At 41.6% G+C, this 27,180-nt stretch overlaps 1 protein-coding gene across 1 annotated transcript in view; it reads left to right on the top strand.

The window, feature by feature from the left end:
- SLX9 (SLX9 ribosome biogenesis factor) overlaps window positions 1-23,839 on the top strand; it is a 308,491-nt gene extending 284,652 nt beyond the window's left edge. The window contains exons 5-6 of the mRNA XM_077448410.1: window positions 7,417-7,488; window positions 21,603-23,839. Of these exons, the coding sequence (XP_077304536.1) occupies window positions 7,417-7,488; window positions 21,603-21,732 (202 nt within the window). The 3' untranslated portion in view covers window positions 21,733-23,839. The remainder of the gene's footprint in view (window positions 1-7,416; window positions 7,489-21,602) is intronic.
- Window positions 23,840-27,180: the final 3,341 nt, after the last annotated feature.

Below are 27,180 nucleotides of genomic sequence, written 5' to 3'. Positions count from 1 at the left end.
TTACTGGCTGGCCACTCTCCTTGATCCACGGTACAAGGGTAAGGTTGCCGACCTTATCTTGCCATCGCAGAGGGAGCACAGGATGAGACGTCTCCGGGCGGCCTTGCAGAAAGGTCTGTGCAACGCGTTCCCAGAGACTGGGAGGTTACAAACTCCTGGTCATGGACAACGTGTTGCTGAGGCATCGGTCAGAAGGAGCGGTGGAGAAGGTGGCCGTCTGACTGATGCTTTCAGACAATTTTTTAGTCCGCAGCCCCAAGGTATGATCGGTTCCAGCAACCATCGCCAGCGTCTGATTTACATGGTGCAGGAATACCTAGGGACAAGGTCAGACTTGGACACCTTTCCCACCGAAAATCCTCTGGCTTACTGGGTCTTGAGGATAGATCACTTGCCAGAGCTTGCACATTATGCAATTGAGCTACTGGCCTGTCCTGCATCCAGCGTTCTTTCGGAACGCACCTTCAGTGCTGCTGGTGGCTTTGTTACCGATCACAGGGTGTGCCTGTCCACTGAATCAGTTGATCGACTGACCTTCATCAAGATGAATCAGTCTTGGATCACTCACAGCTACCAAACACCTGAAGCTGATGTAACCGAATAATTTTTTTTTAAATATCACATCCCTTCAAGACTGCCTATGCTGATGCTGAGTGACTGTCCTGTTATGTTGATTGTCTATCCTCTTCCTCCTCCGCTGATATGTTGGAAGAACATTTCTGGTTCTGGGTGATGCCATCAGCCCAATTTTTCTGCCCCTGTTTAACAGGGGCGTTTAATTACAATTTTTGATGCAATGCTTTGCAGCAGGGCTAATACCTGCAATAAAAATAAGTATATGAGAGAGGTTGCAGTGTGGTGGCACCAGCACCAGTGCCTAAGGCCCAATTTTTCTGCCCCTGTTTAACAGGGACATGTAATTACAATTCTTGATATAATATTTCACAGGAGGGCCCGTTCCTGTGCCCACCCAGAGTAACTGTGATGACTTATAGTGTTGTGGCACCAGCACCACAACCACCAAAGGTCAATTTTTCTGCCACTGTTCAACAATGGCATGTAATTACAATTCTTGATATAATCGTTCACAGCAGGGCGCTCCAGCGCCCACCAAGAGTCACTTTGAGGGCTTACAATGTTGTGGCAAAACCAACACCTTGTTCCGCCATTTCTGCAGAGCATATAGGGCAGGCCCCTACTTTCAAACATCCAACTTACAAACATCTCCTACTTGCAAACGGAAGGAGACAACAGCAAGTGAGATGAAAAAAAGATGTACGACAAAACAAATTATACAGGGGTGATAACCCTTCCCTATGTTTTCCAAAAAGCTTAAAAATAGTTTTTTTTGACTGGAGCTACACTTTAAAAATGTACCAGTTGAAAATTACAAACAGATTCAACTTAACACAACAAACCTACACAGTCTACACAGTCTTGTTTGCACCGCCTGTATACTGCTGTTCTGAGTATATAGGGCCTGGGGGCCACACGCATTTCCTTTTTTTAATATGGGTACGGGGTTCCCCTTCATATGCGTACAAGACCCAAAGGGGCTGGTAATGGGCAGGGAGGGCTACCCATGCCATTTTTCTCAATGATTTTCAACCATATTGCAGGAACCAGATATAACATTAAAACCGCAAGCAGTTTTAAATGATGTTATTTCCGTTTAATGTCATTTTGTGCAGGGACTGTTCTAAACACGGGAAACACGTGGCACTTCACAGGCATACTACAGACACCCCCCATGCACCATATTTAAAGGAATATTTCACTTTTTTTTTTTTCACTTTAATCGTCATTAAAATCAGTGCTCCCACCAAAACTGGCATTTTTAAAAACATTTTAGGCATTGACCCATGTCCCCAAACCCTTTTTAGGACAGTATCTTGCATATTAGCCGTTAAAATTAGCACTTTTAATTTCGAACGTTCAAGTCCCATAGACTTCAATGGGGTTCTAAAGTTCATACGAATTTGGGGTCTGTTCGAAAGTTCTGGTGCGAACCGAACCGGGGGGTGTTCGGCTCATCCCTATTGGCGATCATTACTACTATCAAATGAAATGTTCTAACCGGATGCATAGCATGTCAGAGCCCACATGTTAAACCGCGTAGCAGTATTAATTTAACAACAGTGAGAGTTTTTTTTTTTTTTTTTTTTTAAGCCTTCCTAATCCATTTAGTGACTATATCCCTTGATATTTAAATATCAGGTTGAGGTATGGTGGCAATGTACTTCACATGGGGCCCGTTCACACTAGGAACTGCACATGAATTGGTTCCCATGCAGTTCTGTGCAGTGCAGTTTCAGCCCCATTCACTTTGAATGGACTTAAATCGCATCACACCAAAAGTAGTGTATGCTTTACTTTTTGAAACACACGACAGGCGCATTGCATGGTCCCTGCATTTGAGGTGTCGTTGCACTGATGCCCATAGCAGATCGCAAGTGCAGTGCGATTGGAATTTGGAACGTGTTGCGGAAAGCCGCACAGAAACTCGCTTTTCTGCGCTGCATTCTATTGTGAACAGATTGCAAGGGAGGTCTAGAGTAGGTTTAACCCACATCCCAGAAAATACTATATATATGGAATTTATTCCTCTTGGAGATTTTTTAGGGAAAAAACACTACTCTGTGTTCTGCTAAATTATAAAAAAGATACAGGATGCAATGATCATTGTGCATGTACACATTTTGTCCTCTTTTTCCCTTTATGTTAATGTAGGTTTGATCACCAACGCACAATATCTACTTCCTTAATAAACATTGTACAATTTAGCAGAACACACAGTAGTTTATTTTCCCTAAGAAATCCCCAAGAGGAATAAATTCCATATATATTCTAGTGTGAACAGGCCCTTACCTGTCCCCCCAAGTGAGCAATTTTTAGCTGCACGTTCATCCTTCTGCCATGTGTGCACATGCCTAATAACTGCACATAAACCACCCACCTCCCTCCCAGATTTTTTTTTTTCTTTTACTTACCTGTGTTCAGTGCCCGGACAAGGTCACCTAAAGCCCAGGGTGCACAAGCCAAACTGCATGAGCATTGTGTCATCAAACCCCCCCCCCACCAAAAAAAATAATTGAGCCCTAATCTGCATGATTACCCCCCACCGTTGCTGAAATGCCCACTCCTAGTAAAAATAATTTGCCTCTTCCATCCTCCAAATCCCCCCCCCCCCAAAAAAAAAAATCACCCCTCCTAACACAAAACCTCCACCCCTTAAATTTCCCCTCTGAGTATACATTCTTCCCCCCTCCAAATCCCCCACCTAGCCCAAAAAAATTCTCCTTCTAGTACAAATATCCCACCCCCCTCCAAATCCCCCCTCCTAGCCCAAAAAAATTCTCCTTCTAGTACAAATATCCCCCCCTTCTACTATATCATCTCTTCTAGTACAAACGCCCCCAAATACCCCTCCTAGTACAAATCCTCTTCTCCCATCCCCTTCACAACACAAGTTCCCCTAAATCACCGCTCCTAGTGCGCGCACACACATTTTCCCTAGTAGAACAATTATGCGCCCCGGCTGCCCCCCAAATTCCTCCTTCCCGCACAAATCTCCTCCCCCCTCAATCTCCTCGCAGTGCACACCCCCCCCCTCCCACCACCTACCTCACATGATGCCACAGTGCCCAGGGCAGCCGCCCCTCCTGCCCACCCCTAGTCCTTTCCCTGCCTGTGTTCTAGCTAGTCCAGTCATATAACACCTCCGAAATGCCAAAATTCTGTAAAGCCCCGTACACACGAGAGGACTTATGTCCGACAGACTTCCAAAGGAGTTCCGCCGGAGTTCTGCCAGAGTTCCGACGGAGTTCTGACAGACTTTTCGGCCGAACGGACTTGGCCACACACGATCACACTAAACTCCGACGGATTCGAACGTGATGACGTAAGACCCGACTCGAATAAGGAAGTTCATAGCCAGTAGCCAATAGCTGCCCTAGCGTCGGTTTTAGTCCGTCGGAGTAGCATACACACGAGCGGATTTTTCGAAGGGGACCGGGTCCGGCGGAGTTCCGTCGGGAAAATTTGAAGCATGCTTCATTTCTAAAGTCCGTCAGACTTTTGCGAAGCTAAAGTCCGTTGCAGCCCACACACGATCGAATAGTCTGACGGACTCAGCCCGTCGGACTTTGGATGTTGAAAAGTCCGCTCGTGTGTACGCGGCATAAGGGAAAAAAAGAGATGCAGTAGGCATTGGGCAATTATAAACCTAAATGCATAAATCTTTCTACCAGCTCACAGTGTGCGCTTAGATTATTTTAGTTCTCACCTATGTTTACCTTGGGGGAATCGTTTGGAATTCCTGCCTGTCTCTGGAGGATTATTTTCCCTAATGCGACCTGCTTTACCAAACATCTGTTAGTTCAGTGGTCTGTCACGTCATTTGAGGTGAGCGAAGAGAGTGTGTTAGAGGGTCTATTGCCATCTGTCACTTGAAGTGCGCCCTTACACGTGGAATCTTCCCTGGGGATTGCTGGGACCTGTAGTCCTCCACTCTCTCTGCTGGATTACATTGGACTTTTTCATTTCATTTTTACTTTATTCATGCGCTGCACCTTTTTGTATAAACTTCTGTTTGGATTATGTGATGATCTTTTGTGCTAGCTGCATTTATTCTGTCTTTAGGGGTTAGGGTTTTGTTTTGCGCTGATTGATTTATTGGATTTGCAATAAATACATATATACAATTTTCAAGTGTATGTCAGTAGACCGTCGCTTCAAAATTTAACAAAATCATTAAATGATGCTTTTAAAATGAAAACTAATGCTAATCTTTTTGTTGTATTATGAACTTCTTTGGCTACTTGGCTCTGCCTTGTGGGCCGTGTTTGGAATCGCCAACAACAGTACTGCTCAGACTCCTTGTCGGGAATGACAGAACGACAGGGTAGGCTAGTACACAACACCAGGCTCCACTCACCACCAGCATAGGATGCATGGCCAAAGAACATTTCTTTCACACAAGTGTAGATGGCTGTTTGAAGCAATAAGAGCTCTCCTTGCTTTCCTCCGAGAATAACCCCCCCCCCCCCCCCCCCACTGCAACAAGTGGTCCCCTTGTGTGCTCGTGTTTGGTTATTTGTACAGCTTATTGGATAAAGGTTTTCTAGCAGTCCTTTTCAACAAAAGCCGATCTACAGATCAACGTCTGTTGGACAGGGAGGGCCATACACAGATTGAAATTCGGGTGGTCCCCGCTGAACCGGACATATTTTCATCTGTGTGTAACCAAATTTGGATCTTCCTTGGTGGCAGAACCTTTACAACTTTTCTTTTCTTTCAGTTTTGCCATTCTGGTGTCAACTCCAGAAACCCTGGCAATTCAAAAATCTGTTTACTGTCGCTGCCTTTTTTTTTTTTTTTTTTTAACCACTTCCCAACCGGCTCACGTACATATACGTTGGCAGCCCTGCGCAAAACTATGTACTCCTTTAAGAGCCTTAGCAAGTGCGCACACACCGCCGGAGGCACCAGCTGCGAGGCGGGCAACCCAATGCACGTGGCCGGCAGTCACGATGACCACTGGCCACACACGATCGCGGGCACGAGAGACAGAACCGGGACCTGTGCTTGTAAATGCACAAATCCTGGCTCTGTTGTTAGAGGAGAGACAGATCGTGTGTTCCTATTAGTTAGGAACAGCGATATGTCTCCTCCTCTAGTCACTCCCATCCTGCCACAGTTAGAACACACACTGAGGGAACACATTTAACCCCTTGATCGCCCCCTAGTGTTAACCCCTTCCCTGGAAGTGACATTTATTCAGTAATCAGTGGCTATTTTTAGCTCTGATCGCTGTATAAATGTCAATGGTCCAAAAAAGTGTCCATTCTGTCTGCCGCAATGTCGCAGTGCTGATAAAAATCACTGACCACCGCCGCCTTTTGCACAAACCAATCAATATACACTTATTGCAATTTATAGGATATATTGAGGTGAAAAAACATGAACGTTTACATAAATGAAAACTGTAAAATCTGGCATCGTATGAGAAAAATGTTCATGTTTGTCACTTCAGATAATTTCGGGTGAAGGCTGTATACAAACAATCAGATTATTGTACGATCGTTTCAAAAGTGGTATTTTTCTTACAATTTTCTGATCGTGTGTACTAGGCTTTAACTCTCTAGCACACCCTAGACAGCAGCATTGAAGACTATGGGGTTGATTTGCTAAATACGAAGAAAAATCTGGTGCAGCTTTGCATAGAAACCAGTCAGTTTCTTGGGTTTTGTTTTTTGCAAAAAGCTTAATTGAGCAGCTTTGCATGGTAGCCAATCCACTTCTTGCTCCAGTTTTAGTAAGTCAACCCGTATGTATAATAATTGACTATACCTATACCTATATAGCCCATGAAGTCTCCCTGGATATATCACCCTCCTTCCCTAGCTGTTAAAAAAAAAAAAGTGTGTATGTGTGTGTATGTATATATGTGTATATATGTGTATGTGTGTGTATATATATATATATATATATATATATATATATATATATATATATTTTTTTTTTGTATATAATATATATAATGTGTGTGTGTGTGTATATATATATATATATATATATATATATATATATATATATATAATAATCTTCTTTTCTTCTTTTTTTTTTATACAGCTAGGAAATATTCGTTTATATATTTTTGGCTGAGGTTTTAGTCAATAAAAAATAATTATTTCAGCCAGTTTGAGAAGGTTCGTTTTTACACAGAGCTTTCACAGCTGCTGTCTAGTGTTTGATAGAGTTCTGTCATATGTGAGAGATATTAATAAAGAGCTTAAAAAAATCTATGCACAGGTAATGTTAGATGAGATAGCATTAGGAAATGGTAAGCGTCACTATTATGAGAACTTGATTGTTACTGGAAAATCTCTTTAAGAACTGATGTCCTATTCATTTACATGTCTGTATAGAGCAGATGCATTATTGCGTGAGTCCATCTCTTAACTATAGATTTATTTGTTTAGTTGGCTGTATTAATGGTTTTGTAAGTTTTAGAGTATAATGGAAAAATGTCTGCTCTTGTTAGTGGGGGAACATAAATATATTTACTTTATAAACATCTATGAGAAAGTAATACAGGAAAGCCATATATTTTTCTTTAAATCCAATGTATATATTGTTCACTAAGAAAACACATATGTTCTAAACACCACAATGCTTGTATGATGCTTCCTGGAATCTGTCCAGAAGAAAAATACGGTTCCCAAAGTTCCAAATCTAACATCATATGCTTCTTTCTACAGAATGTTGGTCTGAGGATCTTCATATTTTATTCCTTATTGTAAACACCTGCAGGCTGTAGAGGGATCCATTCCTCAACTCGACTGATAGAACATGTGCAGGCAATAACCAGATGCAGGTTGATTCCATTTAATCTCTTTCCTGTTGTCTTTTCAGCGCAGTGAAGAAGAAAAAGCCTGAACCAACGGATTACAGCAAAATGAGACCTGCCCAGAAACGAAAAATGATGTAAGTTTGTACGTGAATTTATGCTAATTGGGGAGATTTACATCAATTATCTAATTGCTGTGTCTACATGTTGTCTTGCCTTTTGTAGCTCATTTTAATTCTGTACAGATGTACACATCTGGAAACACTGGAATTACTGACCAAAAAATGACTTATAGCTGAACCTTGAGGCAATCCATGCTTTTAAACATAAACACAGGAACTGGTTTACTTGCTGTAAAGGATTTCTAATTTTGTATAGAGAAACTTGTAGACCAGACACCCATGCCTGATTGCACAGATCCTAAACCTGAAGTTCATCAACCTCACAACTTGTCATAAACGGATTAAAAGGATAAGTTCACCTTTTCGGGCAGAATTTCACTATTCATAATAAATAGAAGTGTTTTCCAATGCCGTTTCTGGCCCAGCCATCCCAATGTGCTTTCCCCTCACTTACCTTATCCACAGGAGGTTTAAAATCTCGTCGGGCATATTTGAATTTTTAAAATGATTTTCAGATTTGCTTACTTCCTGTAGATTGTCTCTCAGCATTCAATACCTGTAGATCGTCTCTCAGCATTCACTTCCTGTAGGTCATTTCCCAGAAGCCTTTACTTCCATCTTGTATCACAGAAGAGAGCATGATGGGGAGTGTTCACCATAGGGTGACCACATTTCCAAACTGCCATTTAGGGACACTCCCCCTTCCTAAAAATCAGCTTGTGCTGTAACGAATCACAGCACAGCTGGGGCAGCGGGTGCGCGCTTTACCCAGAAGCACTAATCACGCCCCTCAAAAAAGGCAGTCACATCACCACTTTACTCACTGACAGTACTTGTCCTGGCTGGCCAAGACACGATTTACCTTGTTCCAACGCTGGCTCTACAGTGATTACATGCAAGAGGTGGGATTTATGGTGTCTCCAATCACAAGCAGGGTTGGGATTGTGCCCCTCTAGAAATTGCCGGTCAGGACAAGTACTGTCGGTGAGTAAAGCGGCGATGTGGCAGCCTTTTTTGGGGGCATCAGGTCAGCCCTGGAGGTGGGTGGCAGTGTCAGTTTAATTCCGGGACACTGTACAGTCCCTGACAAGTCTTGTCGCTTCTCTATTTTGTAGAAACTCCTGCTATTAACCTGACTTTTAATTAATCAATTGGTGTTAGAAATAGCTCATATGAAAAGCTAAAGCCCTTCCAAATGATGTTTAATGCACTGAAATAAATTAGTTTCACTGAAAAAAAGATTTATCATTTAATCAAGGCAGACAGGTAAAATTTTGGCAAGACAAAAGTTTTATCGCCTATACAGAAATTTAACAACTTTACTGAAAATCCAAAAATATGTCAGCAAATTAAGTAGTGGTGCTGTGAGATCCAAATGTAATATCTTGTATGACTTCCATGAGCTTGAAGGACAGCATCCATGCGGTTTGGCAAGGATTCATACAATTTATTGATGAAGTCATCAGGAATAGCAAAGAAAACAGTCTTGTATACCTCCCAGAGTTCATCAATATTCTTTGGTTTCGTCTTCCATGCTTCATCTTTCATCCTACACCACATATGCTCAATGATGTTCATGTCTGGTGACTGGGCTGGCCAATCCTGGAGCATCTTGATCTTCTTTGCCTTAAGGAACTTTGATGTGGAGATGGAAGTATGCGATGGAGCACCATCCTGCTGCAAAATTTGGCCTTTTTTTATGGTTGGGAATATAAGAGGTAGCTAAGATTTCTTGGTATTTTAGACTATTGATGTTGCCTTCCCCACTGCAGATCCCTCGCACACCCCCATACTGGATGGTAACCCCAGACCATGATTTTGCCTCCACCAAACTTCACTGTTTTCTGGGTAAATCTCGGCTCCATGCGGGTTCCAGTAGGTCTCCTGCAATATTTGCGGCGACTGTGGTGTAATTCAACAGAAGATTCATCTGAAAAATCTACCTTCTGCCACTTTTCCAGAGTCCATCCTTTTAGCAGGCTGTGGCCCTTGGCAAATGCCACACAGTTTTTCAATTGTCTTTTGTTTAGTGCTGGCTTATGGGCACTGATTCGAACCATGGAGGCCATTTCGAAACAGAATCCACAAACTGTTCTGGTTGACACAGGGACATCAGGTGACCAGGTCTCGTGGAGCTCTGCTGCAGTGGAAAATGGGCTGGCCTTGGATTTTCGAGCCAACAAACGGTCCTCTTGAGCAGTTGTCTTGCGGGGTCGGCCAGACCTGACCTTGTCCAAAACGTCTCCAGTCTCTTCAAATCTTTTTTTTATCCTCTGAACTTGATGCTGAGACACATTGAAGGTGTCTGCCACATCAGCAGTGGATCTGGTCTTCAGCCTCTTAATAATCAACACTTTAGTCTCCGGGTGAATCTTAGGCATGTTTGCAGAGGTCTAGTTGCAGTTGAGAAGGTCTAGTGTACTGGTGTTCTTTTTATGCACACCCAAGACCTAATTGATCCATTATTGGTCACAGGTGAAGCTCATATAACAAGGCGACAACACTTATGTCTTGGCAAAAATTTACTCAGTGGGCTTTACCAAGCTGTGAATATTAGAATACTTTTTGTCAGTTTTGTTTTGCACTGAAACATTATTACAAAAGCTGTTGGCATTAAAATGACCCATTTCTTTTAACAAAATCTTGATTAGAAATATATTTTAGCGGCACTTCAGGTCAATTTGTACACAAGCGACAAGACTTTTGTCAGGGACTGTATTGTCCTGGAATGAAGGTGCCTGGGACAAACCTGCAAAATACGGGACTGTCCCGGGTAATACAGGATGCGTGGTCACCCTAGTTCTGTGTTTCCATCCCCAAACCTTTACCCAACGCATTTCCCAACTATACCCTGTTCTCCTAAACCTGGGATACTCTATCACTCCTCATTTCTTTCCTGTATGGTGTGAGACATGAACTGTTAATGCACCAAAGACGACCTTCAGAAAAATAGTTCTCTTAAAGAGGAAGTAACCCCTGATGAGTTTACTTCCTCTTTCATTCCCTGCAAAGGCAAAGCATAATGGACTACTATGCATCGCATAGTAGCCCATTATGTGTCACTTACCTGACACAGGAGCCAGCGAGGTCGCCGCTGTCCCCTGTAGTCCGCCGCATCCATCTTGGTGGGGTCTCGCAGCTCCGCCGCTGTCATTCGGCGAAGCCGCGATTACGTCACTCCCGCGCATGCGCACGGGAGCCGACACGCGCGGCAGCTCCGTCGCTGAGAATGCCGCACTCAGTGCGCCTGCACGCCGCTGTCTACGGCGCATGCGCCGTAGACAGCGTTGCCCGTTTTCGGGCAAATATCTCCTAAACCATATAGGTTTAGGAGATATTGCTTGGACCTACAGGTAAGCCTTAATCTAGGCTTACCTGTAGGTCAAAGTGGTTTGTAAGGGTTTACAACCACTTTAAGTCATCCATAGCCCAGGAGAAAAACTTAAGATCCCATCATGCTGGTACAAATGCCATTCCACTATAAAAAAATATATTTCCCTCTGCCTTGGACCGATGTTGGTGCTGCCAAGCAAAATAAAGAAGCATGTTACCTTTCTGGTGGTCATGCTTTTTGATGTCAAGATTTTTCTCCCAAATCTTTACTGAATATGAGCAAGTTTTGGGTCTTAAAGTCCTGACAGCAGCAGAGTTTGCAATCCTCTCTCTGGGCTCTATCTCTGCCATCAAAAAAGGCTTAAAGCACATCTTTCTCCTGGCCACCGGAACCATGATCCTAATGCACTGAAGGTCAAACCTCCACTCTATGAAAGAATGGAATGTTGAAATTCCTCACTTACAACACATGGAGGAGTTTGACAGCCTTGTTGCTTGGCAATTTGGGACATCTTCACTTACAAAACTTGTAAACAAAAACTTACATCTGTAATGCCGTCCACAGTCTATTGACCTTGACTGGAATTTATCCCACCATGTGGACACTCCTTTCCACAAACTTCTCTCCTATTGTTTGTTACTCACCCTCTCTTACACTATCCCTTCTCACTATACCACCTTTCTTTTCTTGGGTTGTCTTTTATTGTATTTTTTCTTCTGATGCATGAAGAGACCAAAATGCCCCCCACTAATCCAACCTATTGCCTCCTACCACAATTGCCCATAGAGCCACAAACTACTCTACCCATAACACTCCATCTATCAAATGGACCTTGGGTTTTGTGGAACACTTGATTATTTGACTGTAGACTCTTTGACCAATGTCTTGTTCCATTGTACACTTATACGTTTTGCACACTGTCTTTAATGCCTAATAAACTTTTGCTATTAACCACTTAAGGACCGCCGCATGTAATTATACGTCGGCAGAATGGCGCGTACGGGCACAAGCACGTACCCGTACGTGCCTGCCTTCCAGCGGGGAGGAGAGAAGACATAGTAAGTGCACCAACACTACACTGACATGTAGGTACACATAGGCACACTGTCACCCCCCCGATCCCCAGCCAGTACCGCTAACACCCATGTGCAAAGCATACACCTCCCGTAGTGGTATAGTACCTGAACAGATCAATATCTGATCAGATCTATACTAGCGTCCCCAGCAGTTTAGGGTTCCAAAAAAAACGCATTGTTAGCGGGATCAGCCCAGATACCTGCTAGCACCTGCGTTTTGCCCCTCCGCCCAGCCCACCCAAGTGCAGTATCGATCGATCACTGTCACTTACAAAACACTAAACACATAACTGCAGCGTTCTCAGAGTCAGGCCTGATCCCTGCGATCGCTAACAGTTTTTTTTTGGTAGCTTTTTATATTTAAATCCTGAAGGCGGTGCTTGGTTTTCGGGGTCCCGTACGTGGCTAGGCTCCCAAAAAGTCCCCCACGTGGTATCCCCGTACTCAGGAGAAGCTACAGAATTTATTTTGGGGTGTAATTTCACATATGCCCATAGCATGTGTGGGCAATATATCATTTAGTGACAACTTTGTGCAAAAAAAAAAGTTTGTAATATTCCCGCAACTTGTGGCAAAATATAAAATATTTCATGGACTCAACATGCCTCAGTAAATAGCTTGGGGTGTCTACTTTCCAAAATGGGGTGCCGTACACGGCTAGACTCCCAAAAAGTCCCCCACATGTGGTATCCTCGTACTCAGGAGAAGCAGCAGAATTTATTTTGGGGTGTAATTTCACCTATGCCCATAGCATGTGTGAGCAATATATCATTTAGTGACAACTTTTTGTAAACTTTTTTTTTTTTCATGTCATTATTCAATCACTTGGGACAAAAAAAAATAATCAATGGGTTCAACATGCCCCTCAGCAATTTCCTTGGGGTGTCTACTTTCCAAAATGGGGTCATTTGGGGGGGGGATTTGTACTGCCCTGCCATTTTAGCACCTCAAGAAATGAGATAGGCAGTCATAAATTAAAAGCTGTGTAAATTCCAGAAAATGTACTCTAGTTTGTAGCTGCTATAACTTTTGCGCAAACCAATAAATATACGCTTATTGACTTTTTTTTTTTTTTTTACTAAAGACGTGGCTGAATACATTTTGGCCTAAATGTATGACTAAAATTGAGTTTATTCAATTTTTCTTATAACAAAAATTAGAAAATATCTTTTTTTTTTTCAAAATTTTCAGTTTTTTTCCTTTTCTATCATAAAAAAAAAAATCGCAGAGGCAATCAAATACCATCAAAAGAAAGCTCTATTTGTGGGAAGAAAAGGACGCAAATTTTGTTTGGGTACAACATTGCATGACCGCGCAATTACCAGTTAAAGCAGTGCAGTGTGAAATTGTAAAAAGACCTCTGGTCCTTAGGCTGACAATTGGTCCGGGGCTTAAGTGGTTAAAAAGAAGAAAAATTGTTAATGTTGGGTTCATTCTTAATTTACCACTGACACTCCAGGTTGTGAGTGAGCTCCTATCTTGCTCACTTACAATGCAGGACTTGTGGACCTGCATTGTACATGATGATGTCAGATATGCAGCAAATGACAGATCACCAAAGAGAATTGGCTTTGTTGGACCAATCCCATGGAGAGAAGGAAGCCTATAGGAGCAGAGCATAAGGCAAGTAAAACTTGCCTTTTGGTGTACACTTAGACAAAAATCTGAATTTTTTTCTCTGGAGTTCAGTTTTAAGCAAAATCACAACTGTTTGCGTACTGTATCAGTGGTAAATAAAAAACATTTAAAGGGACCAGATATTGAATCATTATTCTGCCCTTGATGTTTCTCTCAGCTGTAAGTACACAGAGGAATCACTAAAACCTCATTCTCTTTTATAGTTGTGTATGAGAGACATGCCATGAATACCAGGGCAGTGTGATAACTCCTTTAAGATATTTGTGCAGTGTGCTGTGTTGTTTCAACAGACAGCCTGCGTTTCCCAGCAAAAGTCCAGACTAAATAAAAGTAAGCATTTGCGCGTATCCCCCTATTATTTCAGAGTCCGCTATGTAGTTTAGCATTTGATGGTCAAATAAATAAGTCAGTGATTACAGATCAAGCCTTTTTGAGCCAGAATAGGAGATATTTTTCACATGTTTTAGTTCTAGTACAATGTCGAAAGCACTAGGGATCGACCGATTATCGGTAAGGCCGATTATTGCAGGCCAATGTCAGCATTTTCCGCAAAATCGGTATCACTCGCAAACTAGACTGATATTACTGATATTGCTTCAAGGGGTTTTACCGGGTTGATGCGTGCAGCTGCAGGCATCACCCTGGTACCAAAAGAAAAAATGGTGGTGCTGCGCTTCCAAAAAAATGGGACCTTACACGAAAATGTTATAGAGCTAATTATTCAGATGGAGATATGTCAGATGGTATATATTCAAACTAGTATGGTAAAGTAGTAAGGGAGAACTCTTATCCTAATGTAGAAATTCTTCTATCAATAGTGCCTGCAACACTTGACCCCCTCCATAAAGAGTACCTGTCACTGCCTATTACTGTCACAAGGGATGTTTACATTCCTTGTGACAACAATAACTGATTAAAAAAGTAAAAATAACAATTTTAAATGTACAGAATATCGGCTGTCAGACTGAAAGGTAGCAGAAATATCGGTATTGTATCCACACCAAAAAAATATGGGTCGAGCCCTAGAAAGCAGCATACTGAACCAACCAATCTTTGAAAATGCAGGGTAATACATTGGCTAATGGCAGTTGTCTTTCTGAACATGTTCCATTATATATCATCATGGGCCTACCCTCCTACCTACATTAAAAGCAAAATCCAGAAACTACGTTTAACAATCAAATTGAGCTTTAAAGCAAACTTGTGCTTTACAAAGCATCGTTCTCCTTTTAAAGCCTACCCCCCCCCCCAGTAGCAAAATTACCTTTTCTATTCTACTGCTTCATTATGCTGGTGTTTCTAGAGGATCATGTGACTCACTGCATGATTGCTGGCTCATTGTTGGCATGTGGGATGAGAAGCTGCTCAGGCCTGTCTGAGCTCATACTGGAAATCTGGAACTTACACAAGGCTGGCTTTCCTCCTTCTATATGGTTAAATGGAGAAGCAAAGAGTGCAAGCATAAGTTGCTGGGTTGGGGTGCATTAAAGTGAACTTGTTGCATTGTTTGTCATGGGCAAAGGTTCAGCAAAAATAAAGATGAAATAGTAAAGTTCAAATTGCCAATGGTGGTTCCAGGGGCTAGTGACAGACTCATGTAATGATTATGTCTATGTGCTTTTCAATAAAAAAAAAAAAACATTTAATTCAATATTGAAATAAGGCAAACCACTGATCCCCGCCCTAGACCTTTGTGGCATTTCCACATATCCAGGTTTGAATTGAACTGAAGATGTAACATCTTTCCTATTACTGGTTCATAAGAGTTATTTATTTAAAGCTGTGTATAATTTTTCGCTTTTTAATTAAATCAATTACCTTATAAAGATAATACAATGGGTTTCTGGTCATAGAGACAAATGCACAAGTGAATAACATTAGATTATATGAGGGCATGCTGCTTTTTGACTCAGGCCGTACTATTGTTAAAACAAATTGTCTGGTTCACGCTATCCCTGAGTTCCATTATCTAAAGGCTGGATGTGCTGAGGACTTGCATCACTTATGTCCCTTCGAAGGTAAACAAGAGCACGGGATGAGCTGTCGGCATCTGGCAGACAGCTCTCTGACGTGCTTCAGGATTTGTTGTCAGCCTGGAAACCTGTATAACCGGTGGCAAACCAACGGGGATGTAGTCAGACAGGGAAAAGTATTGTGCTTTAACCAGTCATATTGTAGGGTAGAAATCACCAAATAAGGTTAAATGTTGCCTTTTTTGCTGCACATCCAAGTCTCTGTGAAAAGTCTGATTTGTAATGTTGAATAATTGGCTTTTTATTATTCAAGTGCAAAAGAGAAAAAGTGTGTAAAAGGAAACCCCACATATGGCCGAGAGCTGTGGTTACATTTAAAGTGGTTCTAGAGGCTCAAGGTTTTTTTTTTTTACCTTCATGCACTCTATGCATGAAGGTAAAACACCTTTTCCGTGCAGCAGCCCCCCAGCTACCCCCCTCCCCCTCTCAAATACATACCTGAGCCCCATCGTTATCCAGCAATATGCACAAGAGCCTCAGCTCTCTGGGGACTCTCCCTCCTCATTGGCTGAGAGCCAACAAGGACAGACAGGAGACGGGGCCAAGCTCTGTGTGTGACTGGACACTCAGCAGGTGGGAGGGGCCAGGAGCGTGCTGGTGGGGGACCTAAGAAGAGAAGGATCAGGGCAAACTCCAGAACACAGTAATTATTGCTAGCTGGTATAACAGCCGTTAGCAATAATTGCATGTAAAATCCAACAAACTGGTTGGTCAACTTAGGTACATTCAGCCCTGGCCTATATATGGTTTGAATCTCAGCTGGTTCCTGACATATATGGCTTAAATATGCAAATAGTGTCTGTATCAGTACTGAAAGGATCCCTGATCATCTGTGAGACTCATTTCCAAACAGGTAGGTGTTATGCAACAAAAAAAATATCCTTTACTTTCCAAGCTGGTCCAGACAAGCTAATTACTTCGCTAACAAATGTAGTAGTTGTATTCGCTGTATAAAATGTCGCTTCAGCTGCATACAGTGGTTTGTTTAGACAGCAGAACGGAAACAAAATAGAGTTGAGCTGAGCTCTGCTCAGCCATTCTCAGGGAGCCTTACTATATCTTTTTTGAATACATGCAAAGCTACTTCTAGCTGAGCTGGGAATTGTGACATCATCCGCCTGCCTCTCTACCTCAGCTTTCCTCAATAGAATACAAAGCTCCCTGTGAATGGCTGTGCAGAGCTCAGCCTGACTTGATTTTTATTCTGGGGATGGGAAGTTCACGTCACGCTGCCGGAACACAGTGCTGTATGCAGTATGCAGCTCAGCCTGACTTGATTTCTATTCTGGGAATGGGATGGGAAGTTCACGTCATGCTGCCGGAACACAGTGCTGTATGCAGTATGCAGCTGAGGCCATATACTTTTTTACAGCACACATAGCTGGTGCATCTGTTAGTGAAGTTCATAGTTCATTTGGACCAGCTTGTTCAAAACAAGCTAAGATCCTGGCTCCAACGGCATGTAAATATGCAACTTCTCAGCGGGCATACCTTTGCGCCAAGCGGCCACCTATTTGCGCACCACACTGCTAACACAGCTGTGCCGAGAGTGCGCTCCCAGTACATTTACCGACGGCTAATGGAAAGCTTCCGATTGCTTCTTGTGATCACGAGTTTTCTGATTATGTGATCTCTGTGACAGGCAATCACGGTTGTCACATGATCATAAACTCCGCCCCGTCTTCCAGCATCTGAAATCCCTTAAAGGGCCAGGAGACACTGGCGCCAAGGGGATAAACTTCACTAAAACATGGGGATCAGCTTTAAACCCCAAAATCTGGTGCTCTTTTTTTTTTTATGCAAATCTCTACCAATTTTTCAGTAGAAAAAAAGAGTATAAAGAAATATGTCCTTAGATTTACTTTTCATACTATATATTTATATAGTCCTGATCTGTATATGTTGTCTCTAGAAATGTTATGAAATATGAAGCTGTAGTTTTGTGAATCAACAGCACTGAACAGGGAGTAAATAATAATCCATCTTAACCAATTAAGCCCCGGACCATTTTGCTGCCCAAAGACCAGAGCACTTTTTGCGATTCGGCACTGCGTTGTTTAACTGACAACTGCGCAGTTGTGCGACGTGGCTCCCAAGCAAAATTGACATCCTTTTTTTCCCACAAATAGAGCTTTCTTTTGGTGGTATTTTATCACCTCTGCGGTTTTTATTTTTTGCGCTATAAACAAAAAAAAGAGCGTCAATTTTGAAAAAACACTTTTTTTTTTTTTTTACATTTTGCTAGGTATAATAAATATCCCCAAAAAATATATTTTTTTTTTTTTCCATCAGGTTAGACTGATACGTATTCTTCTACATATTTTTGGTTAAAAAACAAATCACAATAAGCGTTTATTGATTGTAAAAGTTATAGCGTTTACAAAATAGGGGATAGTTTTATGGCATTTTTATGATTTTTTTTTTTTTACTAGTAATGGCAGCAATCAGCAATTTTTTTTTTTTTTATTGTGACTGCGACAAAATGGCTGACACATCGGACATTTTTGACACATTTTTGGGACCATTGTCATTTATACAGCAATCGGTGCTATACAAATCCACCGATTCCTGTGTAAATGACACTGGCAGTGAAGAGGTTAACCACTAGGGGGCAGTTTAGGGGTTAAGTATGTCCTGGGGAGTTATTCTAACGGGGGGGGGCGTGGCTACGTGTGACACGTTACTGATCTCTGCTCCCGATCACAGGACATTGTCACTAGGCAGAAAATTGTCAGTTTATTCGATGTGATGGAACACTACTGCTAAGTATAGTTGCTGTACTTTTATATGTTGTGTGTAAATCGGAGCTACTGTGTACATCAGGCATACAATCACTGAGTGACTAAGTGTTCATCTACTGCATTTTGCAGAAGAAAAAAAGCAGAAAGCATTAGACCAGAATTGTATAAAGGTGCCTTCCATGAATATCTCCAACCACAACAGTAATTTTAAGTAATCTAGTAATTACTAAAGGGGATATTCCTGATCACTTCCTCCTACTACATTCCACAGTTTAGCTTGTTTACATAGACAACAGACTGGCAGCCCTCCTCCTGTCACATATGAGGACCTGTTTGTTTATTTCACCATCAAGATTTGATAACATTCTTAAATGAAATCTATCGCGATTCACATCACCTCTGTCTGTCTGCAGTTTTCTTTGGATTGCGAATCGTTTTCCTTGGCTGATGGCCTTTCATTTTTCACTAACATTTTGATTCCAGTCCATAGGGAGCTGTAGCCATTTCTCAGTCATAACAGCCGATGTGCAGAGAGTTGGCACCACTGCCAAGGCTGGAAAATCGAAGTGCCAAAGTGTAGCTGTAACAGAATGCTGTGAATGTTATTATGCTTAAAGTGTATTTCAACTTGTTATGTGTTTCTATTCACACCACATGCCTATTTCTTTTTTTAAATGAAGGCCCCTTTGATACTGATCTGCTGTGGTTTCCCCGTAGCTTGGGTGCAGCACAGTGTACCTACAGTTGTTGCGTGGGTTACCCGCGCTTTACCAAAGACTTCAACTAGATCAGGCAGTTTTCGCATGTTTTCTCAACGTGCACTAGAGGTCCTTTTGATGAGCTTTCAGAAAGTGCCCAATTTAATGGAAGCCTATGGGGAAAGCACAGCCATCCCGCATGAAAACCGTAGGTACCCTGTGGGGAAACTGTAGCGAGTCAGTGTAAAAGGGGTCTATTTCTTACCTTTTTAGATGTTTCATAGAGAGGAGGTGTCATGGGTGACTGCAAGCATTCCTCAAAACGTTCAGTGTCAGTCTGTCCCAATAGAAAGGCTAAGGACATGATGAGCTTTCTCTTATTAACATACAATGGAGAAGCCCAGCTGCATTTTTAACCCTTTGTTAGGACAGACAGTGTTCAAATTTAGTTTACAGCTGATGAGATTAGCTCTGCCAGCACAGTACAGCCAGAGTAAATTGTGACAAACAGCTCCCCACTCCCATGATAAATAGAGAACTATGCAGGCTTTTTCTTTTGCTGGAGTTTCTAGAAAGGAGTATCTAAAAAAGTAAGCTGCAATTTTTTAAACATGTGAGAAGGGGTCATGTAAGAAATGCAAAGTAGGTGTTAACCCAGTTTGGCTGCAATAGGGAAAATACATTTTAAACCCTCTTTGCATTCTCTTGTGCATATCTTTCAAACATGTTCTAAAATTTTATATATGAATGATTTGAGAAAGGAAATTGAAAACACTTGTTCTCACCATTCTGACATTGACTGATCAAAAATATGCTGTACGGGTAGAGGGCAGGGAGGAAACGCCACCCTTGTGGTTTTGTTATATGTAGGGTTTAATGTATATTCAATAGTAAGGTCAATTATTGTATCTTTCACACTTACAGCTCTCATGAGAAGGTCATGAGTTTAGAAACATAACAGTACAACCATACAATAAGGAACAAACAAGGTGACTGTATCATTTCACGCACACTGCAGGTCGTGGTTTTAACCCAACACCAATGACAGGCCTAGAGTCTCTCTTTTTTTTTTTTTTTTTTTTTTTTTTATTAAAGTGATTGTAAAGGCAGAAGGTTTGTTTTATCTTAATGCATTCTGTACATTAAGATAAAAGGCCTTCTGTGTGAAGCAGCCCCCTCAAACCCCCTAATACTTACCTGAGCCCCACCAAGAACCTGCGATATTGTAGGAGTGTCTTGGCTGTCTGGGAATCCTACCTCATTGGCTGACACAGCAGCATGGCAGCATTTGCTCCCGCTGCTGTCAATCAAAGTCAGTCAGCCACTGAGGAGAGAAAGAGGGCTGGTCCGGGCCACGGCTCTTGTGTTTGAATGGATACGAGGAGCTATTGCTTGGCTCGGGTGCCCCCATAGCAAGCTGCTTGCTGTGGGGGCACTCAAAAGGAGGGGAGGGGCCAGGAGCACCGAAGAAGGACCCGTTAAGAGGGAGGCTCTGGGCTGCTCTGTGCAAATCCACTGCACACTGCAGGTAAGTATGACAGGTTTGTTACTTTTTTTTTAAGTGATACTAAAGTTTTTTGTTAAAAATAAATGGTATCAGAGACAGCCGGACTATAGAGCTCTTTATGGTGGGTCACCTACACCAAGTGTATTATTAAGGTCTGTACGACCATTTTTTTTTTTTTTTTTTTTTTTTTATACAGCGATTGGAGTAGAGGGATTCTGGTGCAATTTATTGTGTACAATAATCCTTATCTAAACGATAGTATAAGCAGCGCTGAATATAATATAAATCAGTGAATTAAATATTAAATACTATAGATCCACTCCAGTGGTGCAATTTATTGCAAAAGTAAAGTTAGGTGAAATAAAAATCTCTACCCAGTCTCTTCAAGCTAAGGTAAAGTCACTTTTTAAGTTTTAACCCTGTGATCCACAGGGGAAGAAGGGCAAAAAGATCTTTGTCCCCAATTCTCCTTTCATTACTATTCTGGACTCCAACAAACTCTAAATTTCACCCTTCAAATATAAGCATCTATATGTATTTCTTTTAGACTTCTGACATGTGCTTCTCATAGCTGAGAATTACTTAAGCTATTTTTTTTTAATGCATTTTGCACAATTACTATTGGTGAACAAATACTGGCTGAACTTTTCTGATTCCCATGTTTGTAAATCTGCAGCTGGACTAACTTTTAAGGATTTATGCACACTGCCGTGCAAGAGCTGAACGGCATGCAGAGCATACTGGCATTTCTGGTACCTGTTGCTGTTGCATTCAGCTACAATTTGAGATGCATTAGAAAAAGCAGCTATATGCAGTTTTGGGCAAGGGGTTGCGTAAAGCAGCTTCATGGGCACTGATGTATGTTCTGAATGCTCACTAACATGATGGCAGCAGGTTACAGGGAATGTCATTACTTAGGCTCTGCATAATGTACAGCCATGAGCATAAATCCTTAGACTTCACCTGTCTTGCATATTGATAATAGGTTCTGAGTAAAGAGACAAGACCTGGTGATCTATCATGAGAAGTTAGGTATAGAAGAAGGTATTAAACATGTTATTTATAATTTTATTTTGATGAAGTTATCATGTTTGTTTTCCAGTGAGGAAGAAGTTTCTCGTGTCCAAGAGTTGATCAAAGACCCTTCATACAAGGCCAACCCCCTGTCAGCAGTGTCAGCACACCTGCTGAAACGTTTGAAAGCTGAGCGAGAAGTCCCGCCTAACCTCTGATGAAGTGGCACAGAGCATTGACTTGACATCTGGGATGTGGTAGCGAGGTCGAAATACAGCCTGCTGCAGGAAATGCAAGAAAATGGCAGCAGATTAATAAGACAAACTCTTCCACCAAAATTGGGCTAACACTACAGCCACGTATGCAAGAATGTGGTCAAGTTTGTACTGTCAGAAACATCTGGCAGTGGTTAACACATGTTGCCTTTTGAAACATTTATTACCTAGTAATTGTGTATGAGATGATCTGTGCCCATCTGTTTTATATCTAAAACCTGGATTATGGCAGTAGGGACATTGCTTCCAAAGGTTGTCCTTGGTTTCAAAACTCAAAAAATGTTTTAGTCCAACGTACGGAACACAGCTTTTCATAACAAGAACTTCACCTTCTTTGCTGGCGTTAGTTTTACTCTTACCCCCCCCCCCCCCCCCAACCCCCCTGCTGGGTTGAACACAAATAGCATATTCACCCATTCAGCTTTGTCCTGCAGTAATCCAATACAACTTGGTCCTGTGCCGCAATCTTCTTTGACATCATCAGGGAGCCAGTTGTCTTACAGATCCTAGCAGCTGGTCCCCTGATTATGATCCACTGCACCCCAAAGCAACCTAAATGATGCTTGATGTGGGTATCCCTTGAGGCTTTGCGCAGTGGCCTAAGCAAGAAAGGCTGAAGTGTAGGGTTTATGAAGCAAAAGGTATTTCCCCACAAACAAAGAAAAAATTGTAATGCAATTTCTTGAAGGTCGAAGGGGGTATAGAGGAGTGAAAGTAACAAAACAGAGCGAACATTTGCCTTTTGGTCCATGTTGTACTTAAGTGAAACAATGCAAACAATGTGCATATTGCTGACAGCTTGATTAGATACATTTTATTAATCAATGCTTAGGTGTTGCCATTAGCATAAATCCAGTCACCAGGTATTTTCTCAGCTAGATAGCGTGTTGTTGACAGACCTGTTGCTTATGTGTGATGATGTATATGAGTTCATGCTTGTAACGCACCACTTTGGATGCAGCAGCTGCTCCGGGCTTATTTGCAACCATCTTAACACATTTAGGGCTTGTTTACACTTGTGTCTTCCTCTGAAGAGGTGTTGTCGCCTCCTCGCAATTTGTTTTGGCCCCTAAAAACTTGCACCATTGCACACAGTTTTGGAGCAGTTGAAGCGCAAGCCCCATTAAGTTTAACACCACTTGCCGAACACAACAAGGGGTTAATTTTTGCCTTTGCAGCCTAACATGTTGCCAACTGTCTAACATGGCAAGCGATGGGCTTTACCACCCACGCGCACGTCCTTGGGCAGCCACTGCACACTCCCAGCACAACGACAGAGCTCAATCATGGGCATCTGCTCCAGAGGAGTTCACTTCCTACTAACCACCTATTAATAAAACGGGTCTTTTGGAGTGCAGCCGTCTGGACCTTTTTACTCTACAGAGACGGAGCTGCCAAAGACAGCTCTAGGTCCCTAGTGATGATTGGTATCCAGTCAGTCAGGCTTCCGATACTGTGACAGCCATTGAGTGTTCACATGATCACTGATCCTTCCCACCCCCACGTTCAGAACCTTTTAAAGGGATGTGTGGACAGGAAGGAGTGTATTTACTGCCTCCCCCAACCACAAGTGTAAAATAAGCTTTAAAGTAGGCCCATCACTATGGCAGCACAGAAAAGCTTTTGCCATTGGGATCCTTTGTAATCTGATTTCTTACATTTGTATACGGGTCAGTTTTTGTTATAACTGCAGTGGCATGCTCTTATGTAATAATTTACTGAAAAATCTCAGGGTTTTATTTACTGTGCTGTCCATATGCCTTAAAATTCAATGCAGTTAGATTTATAGTATATTGGCTCTTTGAAGAGATGACCTTTGATGACAACCGATCAAAACCGTCACCCCAGATAGACAATCTAAATAAAAAAACACAACATGCTCCAATAATTGAATAAGAATAGGATACTTTAAAGTTGTGACTGTAACAATTGTTTAAATGTTGTACACTGCTCATACACCAAAATGTTTTGCTATTTTAGATTAAACAGTGGCATATGTGTTGGAAATTCTGATATTGGAAGGATAAAATAAAATAAAAATAGTACTGCCTTTTTATTGTATGTTATTGTATAGAAATGCAGCAAAAAAGAATTTTTATCTTGGAAGCATCTCAGATGGATTTCAAACTGATTCCATTGACACAAGCCCAAAGTCTGTTCACATAGACCCCTAAAGTGAGCCCTGATTCTGATTTCTCAGAAGCACCAAGAAATGTGCTCTTACTGCATCTACGGCACTGCTTTCGATTCTGGGCACAATATGCACTAAAACTATTAAAGGAAACCTTTCCTGAGTGACAAATGGGGGCTGCCAATGCTAACCCTTTTCTAAAAATGTTAGTTGTCTGGCTGTTATGCTAACCCACTTCTTTTTATATTTTTGAGTCAAACTTCACAGCCATACAGATCAGGAAGGTCAGAACTAGGGCTGAAACAACTAATCGAATAATCGACAACTAATCGATTATGAAATTAATCGATTACTATTTTTATAATCGATTAATCGCCAGTAACATAATGGGGGTTGAAAACTAAAATGAGCCCTTTATAGTAAAAAAAGAGCAAATCGTTACTGTAAATATTACTTTCACTGTTCTACAGTAAAAAAAAAATGAACCCCTTCCAATAGTGATTATCTGCTTTTTTTCCACTATAAAGGGCTAATTTTAGTTTTTTTTTTAACCCTATTATGTTACTTAAACGTCTTAGACCTGGTTCATATCTATGTGTTTATTGGTGCTTTTTGCAGAAATGCTCTACAGTTCATTTACATGGTTTCCTATGGGACACGTTCATATCTGAAAGGGTCAGGAACTTTTAACGCAAAATGGTGCTTTATTGGTTCAATATACTTCAATGAAGAAGCTGCAGAAAAGCGTGTAATGTGTTTTTGCAGCAATTTGTGTTTTTTAATCTGCCCAAAAAAAAATGCAAAAATGCAAATTGCAGTAAAATCACGTGTGCAAAAATCAAAACGTACAGCAAAAAGCACTACAGAAACAGATCAAAAGCAAAAACTGCATAGGTGTGTACCGAGCCTTATGCTGGCCACAATCAATTTTCAGGTGAGAATATTCAGACGAAAAATCTTTGTACATTCGCTGAGTGAAAGAATTTTGTTTGAAATTTTCACTTGTTTTTAACACTCTGTTTTTAAAATGAATGTCATTTCTGAACGAAAGCCACATACATTGTCTGAAAATTCCCTTGACTAAGAAGTTTTCTATTTCCAAATTTTCCCATCATTGTGGTTGAAAATGAATGCCAATATAACCCACTTTTTTCTTAAAGGTTATTAACCGATTAATCGAAACAATAATCGGCCAACTAATCGATTATGAAAATAATCGTTAGTTGCAGCCCTAGTCAGAACTCCTTACTGCTTGCTTGTTCCGAGTAAGTATTAAGGCATGGATGCTCAACCTGTGTCCCTCTAGCTGTTGCAGAACTACAAAACTCATGATCCATTGCAAGGCTGACAGTTACAAGCATGACTCCCAAAAGCAGAGGCATGATGAGATTTCTAGTTACAACACAGCTGGAGGGTCTCGGGTTCGAGCACTCATGTATTAAGGCAAGGGGGTCAATGGGCAGTCAGTTGAGTAGCATTTGCCGAATTAAAAGGCAGCAGTGGCCAGCACCCAAGCTTCACCCTGGATAGGATTCTGTTTAGGATTCAGTGCTAGACAGTAACTGCAACTGCTATTTAAAGTGATACTAAACATGCACTAAATAAATAAGAGAAGCGGCCTATTTGTCACACAAAAATAAGCGCTTTATGGAATAGTGAAACAAACTAATTAGACTCAATTAACCAAAATAATGGTACCAGCTGCTGCATAAAATCACACACTAACAGAAATTATAAAAAGATCACATTAAAATAACAAACCCAAAATAGGTTCAAGCAGCACTTATAGAAAATAATCCCCAAAATATGAGCAATAATCTTTCGACAAATGTCCATTCTGTATAGTCCGTACACTGTGTAAATAATATATACATACATTTTATATATATATATATATATATATATATATATATACACACACACACACACACACACACACACACACACACACACACACACCTATGGTATATCAAAAAATGTGAATCGCACTCAAATACTGTTGAGATAAAACTGTCCCTTTTAGTTCATAAAAATGGAGAATGCTGTTGGTGACAGCATTCTCCATTTTTATGAACTTAAAGGGACAGTTTTATCTCAACAGTATTTGAGTGCGATTCCCATTTTTTGATATAGGTGTTGTATATATATTTAGTTACACAGTGTACGGACTTTACAGAATGGGCATTTGTCGAAATAATTGCTCATATTTTGGGGATTATTTTATATAAGCTCTGCTTGAAACTAAACATCACTGTTTAACCAGTTCTGGACCAGCCGCCGCAGTTTTACTGCGGCAGGTTGGTCCGGCTGCTCAAAATCAGGAACTGATCAATCCCCAGGCCCAGGCCAATGAAATCTGGCCTGGACCTGGTGATCGCTCCTGGCAAATGAGATCCTTCCCCTGCATGTGTAAGTGTAAACACAGCAGGGGAAGTGATATCATCTCTCCTCTTTTCGGTCTTTTCTGTTCAAGACAGAGAGGAGAGAGCATCTAAAAGTGAGTTGCACAACACTACACTGACACCAGGTCACATAGGCACACAATTCACCACCCCCAGTTAACCCCTTCACCACCTGTCACTGTGTCACCCAGTACAGCAATCAGATTTTTTTTTGATTGCTGTACTGGTGTCAATAGTGACAAAAAATCTGTGTTAGGGTAATTAGTCTTAGGCCCAGATAGGTCTAGGGAACCCCCCCCCCCCCCCATAAAGATTTAACTCCTTGATTACACCCTGTCATCTGTGATCACAGTTTAAGTGTCATGGGTGATGCAGTTTAGCTAGTTTATTTTTTATAGCGTCAGGGAACCCACCGTATTTTACCCAATAAAGTTTTAACCCCGGATCACCCGGCGGGTGATCAAAGTTAGGTTTTACCGTCAGATAGGGTCTGTGTCGCCCCAGGCAGCGTCAGATTAGTGCCAGTACTGCTAACACCCACGCACACACCATACGCCTCCCTTAGTAGTATAGTGTCTGAACAGATCAATATGACCTGATCAGATCTATACTAGCATCCCCAGCAGTTTAGGGTTCCCAAAAACACAGCATTAGCAAGATCAGCCCAGATACCTGTTGGCACCTGTGTTTAGCCCCTCCGGCCAGCCCACCCAAGTGCAGTATCAATCGATCACTGTCCCTTACAAAACACAAATGCAAAACTATAGCATTCGCAGTCAGGCCTGATCCCTGCAAACGCTAACAGTTTTTTGGTAGCGTTTGAATCAGTCGCTAACAGTCAGGAGCTTTTTTACCTGT

The sequence above is a fragment of the Lithobates pipiens genome, unplaced genomic scaffold, assembly GCF_037356315.1.
Source record: "Lithobates pipiens isolate NorthernLeopardFrog02 unplaced genomic scaffold, aLitPip1_a1.2 Scaffold_22, whole genome shotgun sequence".
In the NCBI taxonomy this organism is placed as follows: domain Eukaryota; kingdom Metazoa; phylum Chordata; class Amphibia; order Anura; family Ranidae; genus Lithobates; species Lithobates pipiens.
The sequence above is the reverse complement of the archived record's forward strand: the minus strand, read 5'-3'. Positions and strand labels throughout refer to the sequence as shown.